This window comes from Strongylocentrotus purpuratus, unplaced genomic scaffold (genome assembly GCF_000002235.5).
Source record: "Strongylocentrotus purpuratus isolate Spur 01 unplaced genomic scaffold, Spur_5.0 spur5_scaffold_5, whole genome shotgun sequence".
Taxonomy (NCBI): Eukaryota; Metazoa; Echinodermata; class Echinoidea; order Camarodonta; family Strongylocentrotidae; genus Strongylocentrotus; species Strongylocentrotus purpuratus.
The window spans coordinates 39,877,058-39,897,988 of NW_022145611.1; the positions used below are offsets into that span (position 1 = coordinate 39,877,058).

The 20,931-nt window shown below is 34.8% G+C and overlaps 1 protein-coding gene across 1 annotated transcript in view; it reads right to left on the reverse strand.

Moving 5' to 3' along the window:
• Positions 1-4,357: 4,357 nt before the first annotated feature.
• Positions 4,358-20,931, reverse strand: part of LOC574937 (sodium/potassium/calcium exchanger 3) — a 39,975-nt gene continuing 23,401 nt past the window's right edge. The window contains exons 5-16 of the mRNA XM_030999314.1: positions 20,399-20,502; positions 18,445-18,545; positions 17,125-17,178; positions 16,434-16,537; positions 15,094-15,187; positions 14,424-14,520; positions 13,937-14,061; positions 13,111-13,199; positions 12,272-12,553; positions 11,359-11,471; positions 10,606-10,671; positions 4,358-9,434 (exon numbers count right to left, since the gene is read on the reverse strand). Of these exons, the coding sequence (XP_030855174.1) occupies positions 9,288-9,434; positions 10,606-10,671; positions 11,359-11,471; positions 12,272-12,553; positions 13,111-13,199; positions 13,937-14,061; positions 14,424-14,520; positions 15,094-15,187; positions 16,434-16,537; positions 17,125-17,178; positions 18,445-18,545; positions 20,399-20,502 (1,376 nt within the window). The 3' untranslated portion in view covers positions 4,358-9,287. The remainder of the gene's footprint in view (positions 9,435-10,605; positions 10,672-11,358; positions 11,472-12,271; positions 12,554-13,110; positions 13,200-13,936; positions 14,062-14,423; positions 14,521-15,093; positions 15,188-16,433; positions 16,538-17,124; positions 17,179-18,444; positions 18,546-20,398; positions 20,503-20,931) is intronic.

Sequence of the window (20,931 nt, forward strand, 5' to 3'; positions counted from 1 at the left end):
GCACGGTACATTCCTCTTGTTTTCGCCATTCGATGGGGAAGGGGGTGGAGGGGGGTAGGGGCACATGCCCTTAGCTGCATACGTTTTCATAATTATAGTGTCATATTTGTCAATAACGACTACTTGTTTGCAGTGGAAGTATCGTATTAATCATATTAACAAGCTCATTCTGTTTAGTCACCAAAGAGCTTCATACCAGAAGGCATTTTGTTTTATTTTATTTTATTCTTTTTGTTGTTGTTGTTGTATTTTATCATTTCTGCTCGTCACAAAACAGTCGCGCTTCCACCCAAACCAACCACCAGAGAATCCTCGTACTACATAAAGTGTGTAACAAAAGCGTACCAAACTTTGGTAACTTCTAATTAACAAGTTATAACCTATGAGACCTTGAATATTATTTCATGGTAAAGGGTAACAAATATCACGTTTAATGATATCATATTCAAATATGCTGCCACGGATGACTGAGCAGCAGGCTTTTCAAAAGGCACTGTCAGAATCCTCTTGTACTGACCGCAATGAATGTGGGTCAAAACCCATTTTGTGTGTGTTATCTCATTCCATAAACAATTGCTTAGTTATTTACATTCACTATTAGGCAGTTGAAAAGAACATGACTGTGTTAATATTAACTGTAACTCAAACTCAAGGAAATGCTCATTACGAGCAAAATATACGATATTATCTTCGTTATGATGATAACAATCTTGAATTCATTCGCATCCCTTGTTTCAAGGTAACCCTTCTCATTGGAGATACAAAGTGTTTAATTTTTTCTTTGGTGTGTACTTTTTTAAATGAAAGTCTACTGTCGGTTTCTTTGAAACCTCACCCAAAGTCATATCTTAAGTTTGGAACGAATCCAGAAAAGAGCATGTAGGACCATACTAGGTGATCAATATATTAATTATGACAACGCTCTTGAAGTGTGTTCTTTGCAGACCCTGTCAGATAGACGCAAACAATTATGCACTAATTTTGCTTCATCTCTTGTCAACAACCCACTTTGTAAACATTGGTTACCTGTTAACAATAATGTAGATTATTCACTGCGAAGAAGGACCAAGTATCGTCAATTTCATTGTAAAACGAACCGCTATAGAAATAGCTCAATTCCATACCTAATAGACCTGTTGAATGCATGAATGAATCTCAATTGTCTACCTGTTGAATGGTCCGGTGTCTCATTGTCTGCATACATTTTTACATTTTTACATTTTTACATTTTACATTCCGCATTTTAAATTTTAAATTCTATGCTTCCATAATTACTTGTAACATCTTTTTAAAATGTACATTGAATAGTGATAAGGTTTTGTAGCAATCATGACATGGCAATTCAGATCAAATGGTGTTCAAGTTTTTAATTCATTTGCTTATTTCTCCCCAATTTACGAAAGTCGGGAAGGAGCTTACTTGTTTTTTTTTTTTTTTTTTTAAATACCCGACACTCCTTGACACAAGAGAGGTCCAGGGATGAGCGAGCAGACCGTTAGCTAGTGTATGGGAGTGTGAATGGGAGTGTGTATAAGAGTGTAAATGTGAGTTTTTATGAGAGTGTCCAAGGTACAGGAGTGAGAATAGGAACGTGTATAGGAATGAGAGCGTGTATTGAAGAGCAAAGGGCCTGCTTGCTCATCCTTTGACCTACTCTTGTGTCACCTCACAAAATATATTTTAAACGTGAATTAATTTGCCTGTTATTGCCTTAGTCATATTAGTTATGAACTTTGTTATGAATTTTGTTATATACTGTATATTATACTTTGTGACAATGTCAACCACATTTGTATGTATTATAATTCATTGTCAATGTAAATTGTTCATAATTCAGCCACCTGGCTGCGAAGTGCAATCAATAAAACCTTTTCAATCTCAATCTCAATCTCAATCTCATTACCATCTACCACCTTTTCTGCATTTGGGTTTAGTAACTTTTTAGTTTTCATTCGCTATTCGAGATAAACACCCTATGCTGCTCCTTATTACGCGTGAGAAATGACGCAGTGGACAAGTGAGCAGAAAGAAATTACATCTAATGAGACAAACAGTTAGTAGACTGTTCAAATTAATTAAAAGGTTATCCTTGAATTGAAACAAGGTCCTGTGATAACCGAGACACATTACAAATTTCAAACAGTGAAGCACTGAAACACTAGGCATAGTTTCACTTTTAAAAGAATTAAAGTAGATATTCATTGATTTTAAAAACTAACTTAATTTCATTATTGCAAAGTTGAAACTTTGATTCGACAAGGTTATACAAATTCAATGCTTGGAAACATTCGAAGTAATAATTATTACAAATTATAAAACGCTTAAATACAGTCCCGGCATAGCACCTGAAGAGCTCTCCGAACGCTGCTGAGATGTGTGAGATCACAGTATGGACACGATTTGCACAAGCAGACGATGTCCAATGACATCTCACACATTTTCAGTGCCTGTGTTTTCATCTTCTCTTGAGTTCTTTCTCTTACTTCACTACCGTCAGGCTAAATGTATAATCTATTGCCTCACTCTAAAGTTTAAACCCCGCACGTGGCTTTATTTTGATGACAAATGCAGCGATACACAAATAAAGGAACCTGTCGCTTGTAAACAAAATAAGACGCCATTGAATATTCAGCTGCACACACCGCGGTAGGTTCGGCGTTTCAAGAGGGAACAAATGCCGTCCTTAATATCATTCCGGGGGGTTTTCAATTGGAAAGTCTGGTTTCTTTGATTGTTAATTAACCCCTATCCTGTGTATTTACAAGCAAAAGATTTTAGTTATCGGAATCGGGTCATATCCCCTTTTGAATGGTTTGACATGCCATCACATTTATATACACTAAACTCATTTTAATTTGACAAATAAAAGCCTTGCAATTATTTGCATTCTTTATGGGATGTCGTCTGCTTGGTCAGTATTGGTCCATATAGTGACGTCATTAAAACATCGTTATTTTTCCGGCGAATCTCTCGAATATCCCAGCTGCTTTGCAGGTGGTTGTATTTGTATTTTTATAAATCACCCGATATGTAGTTGACCTAAAACGTGTACGATGGCCATCTGTTAGCTTACCAGTTTCTAGTCATACAGTAGTTGACATATTTGTGATTTTCTTTGAATTTCACCTTTAAGAACATGCATATGGCCTGACCAACCTTCGTTCCATCCGTCAAAACTTGGTAAAGGGCGATTTTGACAACACTTTTTAAAGACCCTGGTGCTCAGTCACCCGAGGCAGAAATGTTATGAATAGGGTATCATGCGGGCAGTTGTTGTTGTTGTTGTGTTTATCGGCGCTATCCATCGATTCCGATGATTTCCGCCAGGCTGTGTATGAGGGCGTCTTGCTCTCACTTCTGCTGCTCTACGTTTCTGTGATTCTGATACTTGCCCGGTGTGTGAGATAAAGATTTATCTTGACCTTTGTTATTGGCGAAGTGCAAGGTTATGGAGGATTAATGTGCTCGTTACCCACTATTTGTTAGTCATTCAATGTTAGAGATGGTTGGAATTAATATCATGAAGTTTTGGTGTCAATTTATAGAGTTAATGATAAATAATGTGTCTTATGTTTAATAATAGTATGCGCATTTAATAATCGGCTGCCATCATTTATTCAGGCTTCGTATGTCCATCATCTCCTCCGTCACTCTGCTACTTTTATGCCTAAAGGCATGAAAAGCACAAGAATGATAACAACACAATGCTATAATACACTTTATAATTCTCTATATCTTCCAGTACCTTTTATGAAGACTAAAATGAGCAGAAAACTAATTACTCTTTATCAAGAAATACATTTCAAAGTTATATTGGTTATGACTTTGTAATTAGAAGCTACTAAAGCTGGGTACGCTTTAAAAAAAATATATACGCACTGTATAATCAACTCACAACGCTAGATGGAATTCACAAGAGGCATGGGTTACTACTATTTTCACTCTGCATCTCGTTGGACATTGTTCCTCTAGCATTTTCATTATATATATATATATATATATATATATATATATATATATATATAAATATGTATATATATATGTATGTATCAAGAAATAAAGGTGATACTTTTTTTAAAGAAAACAAAACAAGAGGCAAAGTAAATCTTGAGCAGGTTTTCCGGGTTAAAGATGCATATTTAGCAAATATTCCTGTACCCTCGGCATTGTCTCTCCATCGAGTTCCGACTTAAAATGTATTCACTTAACCACCAGGATGGATGTGATTTTATTCTGTCTCTTTCGAAACACTCGTATACATTTTTAATTCGTAATTTCCCTATTTGCTGTTCTTGCACCTGCCATTTTCACATGATGAGTTCAAAATAAAAAAATAATACTACCGAATATGAATCGATTCTTTTTCAAAACGTATTTATGATAATTTTCAATATACCTGTTGTACAAAACGGTTCAATTGCAGACATCTATCGAACAATTTTTTTTCATCACCATCTAAATGTGTAAATAAACAAACATAAATACATTGGTGGCTAGTTGATTTTAACAGTTTTCATTGTTACATGTTTGTAACACACAGTATAAATAAATACGGAAGATTATTTCACGAAATAACCGTAAGAGTTATTTATAGTCTCTGTAAGTGCCCTTAATCCTTTCATTACATAACCATGCTTTTAGTTGATTAAGAACAACATTATTCTAAACTTCAGCTAGCACGTGTATTATACTAAAACGATGCTTGATTGTGATATAGATAATTGTTAGTAATTTAACATTGGAATATATTTTCTCAAGGGCGTTAAAATAAGAAATGATAACATGGTTACATCTTCAATGTGAATAGGACAAATATTTAATCTCCCCCATTTATTCTATTCCAACCCACATTTCAGACGACTTGTATTATATTTCTGATTCTCGCATTATATATTATTTGCATGAAAACATAGCGTTTCTAGAGAGTTAACAAGATCTAGGAAATGATATCACGAAACAAACTCATGATATAAAAAGAAACAAACATATAAATATCACTGCATCCCTAGATTTACATCGGAATCATACTGCATACTAGATGAAAAGTTTTCATACAAACATATTACTTTTCCAAGAGAATTGTCGGGGAGCGGGGGTATTCATACGTCAACATCTATAGCTTCATTACATAACGTGTAACATGGATCTTCAAAAACAAAGTCATCATCGAATACAAAAAAATGCAGTGGCCTTAATGAATTTACAATGATTTGACAAACAAACACAATTACATATTTAAAAGCACGTACAATTTCTCTTCTCTAATAGTTACACTTATTGCTTACAATAGATTGGACCGGATTCGAGATTAAACATTCTCCCACAAAATAGGATTGAATTGCAGTAATGTAATGAAAAACAGTATTTAAACTTCAATCCAACGCACAAGCCATATAAGATTCATCAAATTGTGTCCAGTTTTTTAATCATAGGGGACGACGTATACTTTTTTTTTTTTTTACACTAATGGATAAAACAAGGACGAATATCATTATCATCCCTAATGTATTACAATATTCTACACATTAAATGAACTTATCTGTATTTGAATGCAAATACACGTCGAAAAAGAAACCGGAACATGCCTGCTTTATGTTTCTAGTTGCCTTTGTAAAGTTTTGAACAGCAGGTGGATTTAAACTGAAAATGACCGCTGAGCGATTATACCATTTAATAATAACTAATATGTCAGATTGCCGATGCAAGCGAGAACGTACTGTAATTTTTTTTCGAAGAGTTTTTTCTCGAAAGGTGTCGTGGTTTATTGGATACATCGCTTGACGGTGAATAATAGGGTTCGCGGTTCGAGTCCCGCTGCGGCACTAATGTTCTTTGGCAAGGTATTAATGTCCAATTGCCACTTTACACCTAGGAGTACCCGATAGGAAGAAATTCCTGGAATACTTGAGCGCATTCTCATGGTAACTTGGCTTAATTAAGTCGGTGTAATATATGATTGCAGGGCCCTCAGGGAGAACAGTATTAATACTGATGAGGATACCCTGGGTAAACAAGACACATTATTATTATAATTATTGTCATTATTATTATCATTATCATTATTTTTAATTAATATTATTTTCTATTTTATTTATAATAATTATTATTAATATAATTATTATTCTTATTATTATCAAATTGTTCTTTATATCATTATTTAGGGTATAAATTTTGTTAGTTTATATTGTTTTGATATGGTCTAATGTAATGACAATAAATCGAACGTGATTCGTTGGATTAATCTTGAGCAGAAAACCTTGTTTTGAAAATGATCTTCTAAAGCCTGATTTATGGGATTCATTAAAGAAATCAAACATGTTTTTAATTTGCATTCAATACTTGAATTTGATTATTACCGTGATGCAAAAAGTAGGGTGGAACAAGATGTCTAAGACAAAATAATGCCCCAAACATTAAATGTATTGTCCAAGGAATTACATAATCTCATCCTTTAAGTCATAATATCGAAATCAATTCCGGGAAGTTTGCTATTTTTATCAATTTTACACATATCTAAACGTCGTTTTGTGGTGATCTGTTATCGCCAAAAATAAATAACTTTACCGTCTAATTATAATTATGTTCAAAATAGAACAGATGACAGATGTATGGGTGAGAGCAGGTCTGTCAAACAAATTTCTCTCCACACACTAAAAAGAAAAAAAATTGTCCAAGTCAGATAATATACAATATTTCACAGCCACAAATATTCAAATTTCTTGGTGTTATATTTTATATATATTACATTTCACTATCGATTCCCTGATCTATTATACGACATTCATTTTTTGCTTTGTACACATTTCAACTAATAATGTCCAGTCGGGAGAAAAAAAACCATTGCTTTAATCATAAGTTTGAGAAGACTACAAAGTACATTATGTGGTCACCTTTACGTGCAATTGCATCGTCCAATTAATATTCCTTGCATAATAATTGAGGCCTCAAATCGACTCAACTCCAGCTACAATATTTTAATAATGTTTTGAAACCATATTTCGTTTGAGACGTAAGCCAAAGATTTGTGGGTCTTTAACATATACCAGGATAATTTATTAATCATAATTTCGCGTTACAGCAACCTCTCCGTGGAGGATACAAAGTTGTCCAGTATAGCTAGTATAGTTATATTCTGCGATTACACTGGCATATGCTCTACGTGCATTTAGACTACTACGGTAATTAATATATCTGACCCCTTTAAACAGCCCTTTGATGTGATTTACAACTCTGTTTGGTAAGATGTATTGTATTCTACACGAAGAAAGTTCTATGGTAACGTTTAACGATATAGCTCTATCAATTACCCTAAACATTTTTAAAAAATCATTTTAAATCGTATTGGCAAGATATAAAAGTGTATGCAAAAGGGAAAAGGGGGTATAATATACTTTTCCAAATATTAGTTGCGAGTTGCTTTGAAATTCTTAAACATTACAATTCACATTTTTCCGAGGCATAATCAATTAGAATGTATAAATCTTTGTGCCGTTACGAAGAGAGCGATCTCGAATAAATGTTATTATAAATATCAACTTCATCCTTTTATACAGCTATACTTCAATTATGTGCATATATACATAAAATACTACACAAAATATTAAATCTCTTGATAAATAGGTACACAACATTGCATCTCTCATAATCCTAATAAATTTAGTATCAAAGCGAGTATCTTTTTATGATGAACATTCTTATTCTATTAAATGCATAGATTTACATCGTAAGTGAATAAAATTATCACAACAAAATCATCTTGATATGGGAATCTTCAATCAAAAGAAAATACACCCAGTTGCTATATACCAAGAGTTTCCTAAACACTCACATTCTCTTTGACAATTAGACAATCTGTAAAACATCATGGGATGATAGCACATTTTTACTCACAAAATTGTCTTCGGTGTCCTCTGATAACCAATATTTATAATGGGTCATTGCACAACGAGAGAAAATTTTCTTCTTTTAACTTCTTTTAAACCTACAATCATAATCGCTTGGCTATGAGAAATTAGGCAATATAAATTAACCGAGATCATAGTCCTTCAAAACCACGTGACCGATCATGTGATAGGCACATGAAATCACTGAGTCAAAATAACTTCTTACAAGTGCACTTTTCTTACTTTAAATTACTAGACGTGTATTGCCAGAAAACTCTTTAATCTAACATACTTCAAAATTTAGTAACTATACCAAGATTATATTATTGCAACAAAATGTTAGGGGAGAAACAATACTTTCAACTGTCCCTCGATCAAATAATCAATAAAACTCTATTTAGGACAATTATTATTCAGATAAATACATTTTTCAAACTTTCAAGATAATGCAAACAAAAAAAGAGTGCCACATCAGATATCTGAAATTTATTTTTAATCTTAACAGTACCTGTCTACCTAACGTGTCAAAAATCACAAGGGAAATGATTATTCCTTTTATTCTTACTAATCACTTATTTTAATCAAACAATCGTCATGAACCGCCAAACTATCAAATTCAATAATCATCACGGCAGGTTACGTTTTCGCCGTCATCTATATTTTTCCTTCAATAAAGCAAGTAATGACCACATTCCAACTGTTATTCTGATCCAACAACTTCAAATAAAATACAATGGGCTGCGTACTTCATTAATTCTCAAGCAAGCCAAACATTTTAAATCAGTATTCAACTTCAAAATAGTTTAAACCACTCCCCGGAGTTTCTGCCAACATTTCTTTTTCACTTTCCCCTGGCGATAAACGGCATTCATGTTAATATTAAACACACTAGAAATGTACAACCTCACTTTTCAAAGTCCATAACAAGATAGTTTCGACTCTAAGACTGACATTTGACCTCTCTGGCGGATGTCATTTCGGTTCAAATTAGACGTAGCACACGATAGCATGGGATTTATAAGACGATGGTGGCGAATAATGCTGGTTGTGATACTGATCATCTTGATTTATCCCATCATTTTCTGAATTAGACGAGGCTACCCTGCTTAACTCCGCTCCTTACTTCGCGAGTAAAGGTCTAGGGATCATACAAACGCCATTCTTATTAGATTAAACCACTATTCTCGTACATGTGACCAGTACTTTCTGGTAGTTGTCTTCATTTGTCTCCTGTAATACTCACAGAAACAAAGGGATCACCTTTGTTATCTTCTGACCGATAGCTTGGTCCCTGGTCAGACTTGAAATGTAGGTTATCAAATAGAGGGCTCCTTTCCAGAAGTTTCAATAGAGGGTTAACATATGTCTTCTGCATCGATAAACGGGAGCTGGTGTCAGATGTTCCTAAGTCTTGCACATTGGTGGGTTAACATAACCGAATACGTTCATTTCAACCATGATTGAGAAGGAGAGGAAGACAACATAAAAACAAGTCAGTAGCACTCCGAGCCGTTTGTCTAACCTCCACTTGTTGAAATGAATCGCCAGTATCTGCGTTAAAAAGTACAACGGGAATGAATTTTAGTTAGTTATTAGCCGAAATACCCAACACTAAGAAAATAATCATAATGCGAGATTGATTTCATGTTAAGATCTAGACGAAATCTGTAATTTATATACAGTTAAATTTTCATTGGAATCTGCATCTGTTGCATGCATGACTTATATTGTAGCTATTCAACCTTATATCCACTTTTGCAGGAGACTGTCGCTTGACTTGATGCTGGCAATACAGGTCACCCTTATTTGCGGAGAAATCACTTGATTATCCCGAATTACTTCACATCATTAAACAGATTAATCTTTAAGCATGATCAATTAAAAATATGAAAGAAAAGCAATGATCGTTCCGATGATATATAACAAATGTGGGAATTATTTTGAATTTACCAATATACTTTGATAACCTGTACTTGTTCATGTGTTAAGAAGAGGATACGTAAATTGCCTCTTAAGGTCGCCATGGTTACATTCGCTCTCTTTTTCACTCATTCAAATGACACTTAAAAAGATTTTGAAGAACCATATAAGTGTTTGATCTTTTGTTCGTGACGATAAAGAGATTCGTGATTGTGAATTTCCAATCATTAGAGATTATGAAACTGAAGAATATGATAACAATAAGACTGATAACTGGAGTATGATAATCACACCATCAAGAGTTTTTTTTGTTACCTTTTTGTATGATAAAATGGTAATTAAAAACTGTAATTCCATCAACACTATAGTCATATGGTAGAATTTTCAACCTCTCGCAACTGATGCTGAAATGCGACGTACCTGCAATTATTACACCATTATGTGCCTAAAAGCCTAAATCTTTGCTGAGAGCCAGAAGGGCGTTAATTCATATTATTTCACATATCGTAGCTATCCATCTGGCTCTAAGAAGCTGCCAATGATCATATTTGGATAATGTGACATATAAGTATGTCTTTGGGATGGTAATGGGGAAAATGCAGTGATTATTTTGACTTACACACAACTTTTCAAAATGGTCATAAAATTGTGATCATTTTTCAGTGTAAAGTTTGACAACATTTTAAACAAAGTGTTAACCTCCTTATAACTAAATTATCTAATGCCCATATGTTAGATACAGGAAGCCCTATGTTCCGGTGGGAAATGGATTAAGAACAAAGAATCAGCAGTATTTTCTTACCGTTGCAGTTACGGAAGCAAATAAGAGAAGAACCGAATAAAGAAGACCCTTACTGTTGATCTTGATCTGTTCCATGTAAACAAATAAATAAAGAGTTAGAATAGCATGAAATATGTCACGTTTCACGAGTATGTAAAGGTGTACATTTAATAGTACATGTAATGGTACATGTATATTTAGAGGTGTCAGATGAGACAGAATAGTTTACAGTTTAACAATGATAACTCATAAAATTAATACCTCCCTCCGATCTTCAGAACTATTCTGAAATTCATCATGTATATAGCAATTCTCCAAGAAAAGTTAGAAAAGACAGGTAATACTATGAAGCTTAAAATAGTTATGCAACTTCTTTGTACATTTATAGCAACTTTCAGTAAATGTTCACAATGGGATAAATAGGATACTGCAGTATAATACTTTGGCCCATTGAACACAAGGCGTCATTGCCTACGCTAATCGAGCCTGTACAGAAATAATTTATGTGGGTCACGATGCCAGTAGGCTAATTCAAAGTAAAGCCCTCTTCATTCCCTTTTTGAAAGGTATCACCCTTCAAGGCATGCCAAAGGCTCTGCCAGTCACTGACGTAGCACTGCATCAATGATACCTGAATGCAACTGGCATTAAATGTATTAATGTTTTCTGTGTGCATGCGCGTTTGTGCGTGGGTGTGTTTGTGTGTGAGGGTGTGTTTGTGTGTGCGTGTGCGTGTATGTGTGTAGTAGAATGAGTAGTTGTAGTAGTACTTACTCTGGTACCGTAACTGACGAATGCTGTCTTAATAAACCAGGGAAGTGCCAGCCCAATAAGAATGTCAAAGACGTTACTGCCAATGCTGTTTGATACTGCCATGTCACCCAAACCTGAACATGAGAAATATAGAAGATGCTTTAAACTTTCTTTAGCCCCTGCTTGATATCATCACAATTTAGTGACAGCAGATTATAAAGATCAAAGTATAGCATGTTGAGGTTTTATGCGCAGTCATCCTGACTAAGAAACTGCTGGCTGGTAATATGAGTAAATTGTCCGTAGTCCAGTGGTTTGATCAATCTGGACTAGAGATATGGAGGCTAATAGTTCAAGACCTGGCTCATCATCCATTGGGTAAGATAGGGTTATTTATTTACATTTACCAATCCATACCAGGGAGTGAAACTGGTAAGATGCTACGACTGGGAGTGGAGATAATCAACATAATATTCTTGTCAGTAATGACTGTGACGACCTTGATGATTACGTAACGGGATTGAGAGTTGCAGGAGGTGTAGACAAGTTATTCCATCTATACATTAATCTCTCTTGAACATAATATTGTTGTCTTAATGACTCCAAATGACCTTGATACTTACGTAACGGGAATGAGAGTTGCAGTAGGTGTATATTCTTAGACAAGGTATTCCTTCAATACATAATCTCTCTTGAACGAGGTGTAGTACAGAGGTATATATAGTTATACTTATCAATCGTAGTAGTAGTTTTATCATTACTTTACTGTTAATAACAAGTTGCATACAATTTCATTTTATAATAATTATTATCATTCTTACAATACTCTTTAATATCAAGATTTACATCATTGTTGCTATTGATGATGTTATTGCTGTTATTGCGGCTGTTGTTATTGTTATTGTTTTATCATCTACGATTTGATCATTATTACCTTCTCTCGCAACCAGTAAACTAGCGATAGCATCAGGAACACTGGTGCCAGCGGCCAGGAAAGTAATGCCCATGATGGTGTCGGGAATGTGAAGGGTGTGGCCGATATAAGCCACCATCCACACCATGACGTAAGAGAAGATAGCAATCCATGCTACTGATATAAAGAATGTAACCATGTACCACCGATCGAAACGTTTTCTTCTACAGTCCGGGATTGTGAAGAACAGTAGAATACAGATAGGTAGGGTGACGATCCATTTGAGTATGTTTATTATACCACCTGTAATGAAGAAAGGAATGAAGAAAGAGGTCTTCAGGGTCGATATAAAGGGGGAATAGAATATAACTTCCCACTAATTTTCTGTCCGTAAATTTAATTGGTTTTCGGCCATGTTGGCCAATGGAAAGAATCGATGGCATTTCCCCTCAATTCTTGTTGGAAAAGTTTGGTAACTCCTGACGGCATATTAGAAACTTATCAACTTGTTCTACCTTGTTGGAGATAAACCTAGTCTTACATCCCCATTCCTCCTCTACGCAAAATGTTACTACTTTACTGGTGGGAAGGCGAATTTTCCTTGGAGAGCGGTTTAGAACAAACAGTAAATCGTACCGCTTTTAAACTCTTCAAAAGATAAAACTGAGGGCTAATTTATCGGAACACTGCGTGCATTTCTCAAAAAATAACTCACCAAAACTAAACGTGTTGATTAACAGAACAGGCAAGTAATTATATTTTGTAATTCCAGTCTATATAAAAAAATTCTAGCGGCAACTAACAATGAATAAAAGCTGTTATGGTTAGTCCTGCATGATCATAGAATGAATATGTCTTACTTGGTAAACTAAAAGGAGAATCTATTTCTGGGAAGCTTCGCTCACTGATTACATCCTCTGTCCCCTCTTTATCAATCGACAAATCAACACTGAAATATAAAAAGAAGGAAAAGAAAAGTGTGAAACTTTCAGTCTATCTGTCAGTACTAGACATTTCAGTTGTTTGGGTTCATATCCCACCGCTGCCACCATGCCAACTGAAACACATACACAAACACACAAGCACACACAAACAAGAAACTCACAACAGGGGTGTAACACTAATCAAAATGAGTCCTCGCCATTGAATGCATAGGAAAGAGTGACCGCGGCCAACGCAAGGTGGCTTAATATATTACAAACCATTATTTGAACTACAATGAAATTCCATAATTTACACTGAAAAGAGAAGATTTAATATTGACGATATATAGCTATATTCAATAAAACAATGATTTAAAAATACGTGATACATATCAGTCGTTATAATCACGTTTGTGTTAAGGAAGAGACAATAATTTTGTCATCTTTTCAGTAGCAAATAAGATTTGTTTAAATCATTGAAGTTGAAACAAGTTAAGCACTGAGAGAAGACAAGTTATACGAGTCTCTCTACTATGACCCTAGAGATGGCATCTGGAATGTAACGGCCTAGAGTTACTGTTTTGGATAAACAAATATATTCGTCCAATGAATACATAATTTATCTAACGGTCAAATGGCTATGTCTGTCTTTAATATGATTTTTTTTCTCTGGATTTCTATATCTTCTTGACTATAGTCTCTTGTGAGACAAATCCAGTCTGAATAAAGTTACATAATAACCGTTGAGTGTAGCATTCCTTACCTCTCATCTTTGCATATGGAGTCACTCCGAGGTACATTGCCGTTCTTCTCTGTCTCTGGTAGGCTTGGCCGGTGGGTGTATGTCGTTGGAAACTTCCCGCCGCTTTCAGCCTCCAATTGTTTTTGCTGTTATGGTAAGTAAAAAAATCCGTGTGTTTTTATAAATAACAAGTTATTTCTTTGAATGGGAAAAGATCATTACGTCCGGGCTTTCATAAATTTGAATTCTTATTTCACCGAAAATGTACATTTTTATGGCAGCATCGCGTATTCCTCTTTTTTTAAAACCATCATTCTGTTTCTTTGGCATATTCCTAAACGTCATAACAGATCCTGCAAACTTTCAAGCCGATGGGAACAACTACATGTGGAAACAAATTTCCCATGATTATAGCAATAAAAGATAGCCTTCATAATTATTCTGATTAACTATTTTTCTGATTTATGAAGAAATTGGTTGATTTCACATGTTTCCAAATAATTGATACCTCAGTGATGATGAGCCAACATGCAGTCCTCAGTCGCGTGCGAGCAGGAAATTGCTTGGTTAACATCAACCTCAAACCAGCATCAGAAAATGTTAATCTGAAACAAAGACACAAACATATTAATATCGTAGCAATATCTTGATACACTGGTAGCGGAGATAAGATGATATGGATAGAGACGGTAATCAATATTGAATGAATACACTGCATACGATAAACAACTGTACCAATATCTATTTCCCTCCCAGGATGAAAACCCAGGATGAAAACCCAGGATGAAAACCCGGGTGAATAGATTACTTTCCTTTCATTTATTCTACCCAGTGTTTGGCTTCATTTATCATGGGATAGTGCAGAGAACTTCGTCAAATTTAGATGATTATTTTGTCTCAAGCGTTGACTGTTCATAATACCATGCAAGTATACAAGTACTGTGGAATAAGGAAAACCACTGGTGTAAATACCCTCCAAATGTAATGTAAAAAAAACAAACATAAGTCCAAAAATAGTGAATTCAACTAAAGGACCCTCAAAAACGTTTCCCCAACGAGCATACAAGCATGTTGGGCATGGCATATACTCTCCATCGCATATACCACTCTCCAACTATTTTACTACAACACTAAGCATTCTATTTACACCTTAAAGGTCAAGGAATAGTAAAGTTTACCTTTTAGGTGAATTGCTGAACTCTCCATCGACCTCTTCTACTTCTTTCTTTTCACCATTCGTCGTGATATCTTCTGTTGCATTGAGTGGTGTTACTATTTGATGTAAAACGGATACATTTATAATGAATAGAATATACCATCGAATATACCAAATGATCCAATATGTAGTCTCGTCTGCATGCAACACTCTATCCATTTTATGCTAGTCAAGGGATTTGTACTACTCTGACATCACTAATTAAATAAAAAATGGCAGATCCCATGGGAGAATGGTTACCAAAAGACTGTAAACTTTGAAGAGATTGCTTTTCCATGATATGTTATCAAATAGGAGTAATTTTAAGACATGTTTAACTGGCCGACAGTTTTGAATAAGATTATCAGCTAATGTTTGTTTGGTTTCATTCTCCGTTAATATCTATACAGTAAATAAATTGTCGAACGCCATCTGGTGACTTTTTGTAGCGAACCCGCTCGCTCAATTCCTTCGACAGTACGCGATAAGCAGGTTTATAAATATTTTTTTTTATAGGAATTAAAGAGGTCACAGTACAAAATGCTGCTTTCAGTGCACCTAGCTATCTAATTCTTAATGACATTATTGATAAGCTGTTTTTCTCTGTATTATGAGGAATAAAACGTTTGAATAGGAAGAGAAATAAAGTCAAAAGGAGAGAGGTAAGATAAGCAGGATGAAATTTGTTGACAACAAATAAGATAATAATGTTTACATATTACTTCATGACAATCTAATTACTACGTTGAAAAATAGATTTAACATGAACAGTCAATTTTGTAACGGTTTGAAATGCACGCAACGAGATTCGTCCGCAAATTTAACGATGCCCTATCTTCGGACGACCGCTTTCCCCCTACCCTATTCAAACGTCCCATCCCAATCCCACGGCAAACAATCTGCTTATGACGTCATCGTGATCAAATATCTCTCTAGATGAGGTCCATAGAGCTGCAAAAACAAATACAATTACTCCTGGGATATCCAAAGCGGGCATGGATAAACTGCCCTTTAATTCTCCTCTCATTTTTCTTGTTCTTCTATGATGTTTGCCGTGAAAGATGTTAACTGTTGATGTAAGGGCCATGACAAAATGTCCTTTTATTTGTGACTGATATTGCCATTACAATTTTACTGCTAGATTTTATCATGTTTTTTTTTAAAAAGAAATTAATCTTCAGATGCATCAATGATCTGGCCTCATTGATTATCCAAAAGCGTTGCTAATGTCAAAACTCACGTAGTTTATCAAGTTCCAAACCTGCATATTTTTTTCTTCTCGAAAAGACTTAATAACTGACGATTGCTTCAATTTCGACCTACCTTGCTCGAGTTGGATTGCAGATTTGCCGTTATTGCACGTTTCCCTCTTCTTTCTTCTCCTCTCGTTTAACCTCTGTGCTTGTTTAAACAGGCGGGGATTGCACCTGAGAAGTAAACAACATAGAAAACATTATATATGTATATATATATATATATATATATATATATATATATATATATATATAATGATTGATATTATGAGACTGGCAAGTAACTGTGATTTCTACCAAAAAAAATGCTAACATTACAGTGATATGAATTTGTTTAGATTGTTTTAAAGCAAGCAAGAAGAATGGGAATTCGATTAGGTTATTGGAAAGTCATTAAAATGGGTGAGGTCACATTATTCTTCCTGCTTTTGCATCCCAAGGCATTTAGAAACTATCATGTTATTTCGTGACGAAGCCAGAGATAAATATATATATATATATATATATATATATATATATCAGTATAAAACATAAATCAAACAGCATTTGATCTAAAAAAATGTAATGCATAAAACATTAAATCAATATATCTTTTGAATAATTTCTTAACCGTATGAAAACGGAATAATTATTTCGACACATCATGTGTTTGTTTGTTTTTTTCTTCATAGTTTCAGAAATTTCAAGCTAACAATTATTCTGAGTCTGATACATTGTACACTGCACCCTAATTCATAAAAGTAAAAAGCTGTCTTACTCACCACATAATGATCACGTAGCACAAATACATCAGTAGCATGACTAATGCTTCATACCTGAAAACAAACGAAAGAGAAAGATATAAATTAAAGTCCTGTAAAGTTCAACTCAGCTTCCTTATACTTCATTAAATCCCTACAGATATCTTATTAGAAATGCTTAGAAGTACAATGTTATCATAAATAATAATAAATAATAATAATATTCCGCTTTCATATAGCGCTTAAAGGGAAAGTCCACCCTGAAATTAAGTTAGTTTTAATAGGAGTAGAAAAATGAGAGAAACAAGTCAGTGAAAGTTTGAGCAAATTCCGATTAAAAATAAGGAAGTTAGGATTTTTGAAGTTGTGATCAATCAAACACAAATTGGCAACTCTATGACGTATCATGCGAGCTCAACTTCCATTTGCTCAGTACTAAAAAAATCTAAAATTTTCATTTTCCCTCAAGAAAAATTTCAACCATACATGCACCCTAAATACAATAATTGCAAATATGTTTCTATACTCCCCCTGCAAGGAACAAATATATATTCCGTCATCAATAACGAAGAAAACATGATTTATGGAATATTATGCACTAAGCAAATAAAGGAGAGTTCGTATAATAAGTCACAGAGTTGCCAATTTGTATTTGATTGATCACAACTTCAATAATTCATAACTTTCTTATTTTCATTCAGAATTTGCTCAAACTTTCACTCACCTGATTTTCTTATTATTCTGCCTCTATCGAAACAAACTTATTTTGGGGGTGGACTTTCCCTTTAATACATCAACGATGTCTCTATACGCGCTTTACAGATATGACACATACATATAAATAGAAATAGATAGAATCTTTATGCACAACATGTACGAACAAAGAACAGCAGAGAGTTGTCAGGTGGGAATTCGTATTTTAACAAGCAAGCCTTATAAATTACTTAGTTTAGAAAGGGATAACAAAGTCATGTTGAAAAAAAGGTATAAATGTATATTACCAAAGTTTATGTGAATCATCATGTTACAACACTGAAATTGAATGATAGATATTATATTGGAAATAAACGCACGTGCAAACAATATATGCTGCCTTTAAGTTTATTATAATGTTCTAACAAAGACAGATAGAAGATGTGAGCGTTCGTGTGCGTGTGTGTGTGTGTGTGCTGTAAGGGAATGTGAAAAAGAAGATAACACAGAGAGAGAGGGAGAGAGAGAGAGAGAGAGGCAGAAATATGGATAGATAGAACAAGAGAAGGAGTAATTTCTTTATTTACCATGTATAATAGAGTAAATAGGAACAAATGAATTTGCATGAAATAGGCTTGTAGATCTTACCAATTGATATATCCATCCCGAATGACCAAGACGAGAGTTACTACCGAAATTGCGTAGACCAATGTATCTCTGAATAGAGGCCACCATGACAAATGGACTACCTGTCAGAACAAAAACAAAATCACCATCATTTAAAGCAACAAAGCAAGAAAACTTATTCAGGGAGCGGAAGCATGGAAGCTAACAGCGACCAGATGACCCAAGGAATGGGATCCTATTTTACACCCGAGAACACATTATTCTGGTATTGATCAAATTATATTTTGTTCATGAAATTTATTCCACAAAGTATCAAAAGAAGGGGTGCAAATGAATAGGAAAGTATGGAGCAAGGGCTCGCATAAACAGGAAGTGGTATTGATTTAGCGTTATACCACACATGAACGTAACCTGTCAGAGGGACATTAACGTCTTCTTAAGAAGTGGGAGGTTCAAGTCAGGAATAATCCATACGACGAATCGGTAACGGAAACAAATTAATCAAATCTAATTGGTTTTGAAATGGGCATTTATTTAGTGTAGGTATCCGAACTGAAACCATTAAGAGACCCTTGAAAAATTACCCTCTTAAAGTTTACAACATTCACGAGGATTTAATTTCTTTCCAAGAGCAAGATACATGAATAAGTTATTTTTTCGACACCATTGCCACACATTTACTTTCCTCCATCCCTTCTCATTGCTCTTCTTTAGACATTAGACTTAGTTACAAAATACATCATATTCCTAACTCCGTTATAGTAGCCGGAAAAATGCATTCCTCGTTTCGCATAATCTTTGTGATCTTACTGTTCTTACAGTCAAAAAGGTCCCTACATTCTATGACTTTAGTCCCATTCCCATTACAAGAAAAAAGCGACGCCATATTAAGTGGAAGCTTTGCTTGCCCGAGGCCATCCAGCTACTGGGGATTATAACTGGTAACCAAGACGCCATGCGCCTGGCTAGAACATCGTCACATTCAATTACTCAAAATAAACGTAGATCGGCGAGAAGGTACGCCGAAATAAACATCACGCAATGTATGGATTATTTTTGATTCTCCGACGAATAATCTTACAATTTTTTTACAAATATTGACGAGTTTTATTTTGTTTAGGTAGTATAGAGTTTTGATCCAGTCTTTCAAACACGGGGCGTAAAACTGGCTTCATTATAGTTATGTTGGATTCACCACTAATGTTCTGTCCATTTCAGGAACTGGACGCGTTGAATTCTAATTTTATATGTTTCTCATTCAAATCTTCCACATGATGTTTTCAACCTACTTCACTACGGATCCTTCGAACAAGGCGTCCATGATTAACAAATAAATAAATTGAGATCCTACTTCAAGATCAGAAGCCTTGGTTTATGAAAGGCTAGAAAATTTGAATGAAGAAATTTTATTTTTATTTATATTTTTTTAAACGTTTTATTAACGGGTTTATATCTATCGTCGTATTTTCTTCGTTACTTTCACAGAAATAGAAATAATCCTGTTATATGTAGTTCACTGCTGCCTACTGTCTACATGTCGATTAAGCTTTTATTCATGTGTATTTAGCGGCATATCCAGCAAAGGGAGGAAACCTCGAGCCCTCCTCGCCCACCCGCATTTGAAGGCGAGAGGAAAAATCCAAAACAACGTATTGAGTAGGCAAAACGCGAAACTCAGTAATACATTACACCCTCCCCCCCCCCCCCCCCAGTCTGGGAGGAATTCTGCCTCTTTAAACTTCTGCTGAGAGTCAGAAGGGCGTTATAAACTCCTATTTGCAAATTAAAAAAAAAATGTTTTGTGGGTTCATAGTCGATGTGTCATCCGTTTCCTTACCCAACTTCTTCAACTCCTTGCATATCTGTGGGCGTATTTGATCGACTTTTAAGCGACCCATTGTAGATTATCCATTTCCACGTTGCATCACCTAAACTGAACTTTCTCTAGTTATTGTGTCTACAATGCGTTAATTACCTGACCGGCAAACAGTCCGCATAATCCAATGATGACAAGAATGTTGAAAACAGCTGATCCCACGATCGTGCCCACTCCTACGTCTCCTTTGGCAATGAACACACCTACGAAGTAATGGAAAGCACAATTACATATTACTTCAGGTACTGGGGCAATTCAAATGGTCGGAATTGTAAAGGTTCCGCAGTTTAAAATCATTCACATGAAGGCCCTATCTTCCATTTGGTGTATGTTATGATAATTATAATGCAAGACCATTTGAGTTGAGCAGTGGATTTCAATATAACTGCTTCTAATGGAACATATTGATCAATAAATAAACGAATTTAGACATGGATTATGCACAGTGTTCCCTATATTATGTAACAAATATCTCTTCTTAAAGGTAAAGACCAGTATTGGTAACGCCCCAATTTCAAAAAATGAAATGGAAGCTCTCATTACCAATCATGTGAAAGAATATGTTTTGACTAATACATGATGATAACAAATTTGCCGGGAAACCGCCTACTAATTCATATATTTGGTAAATT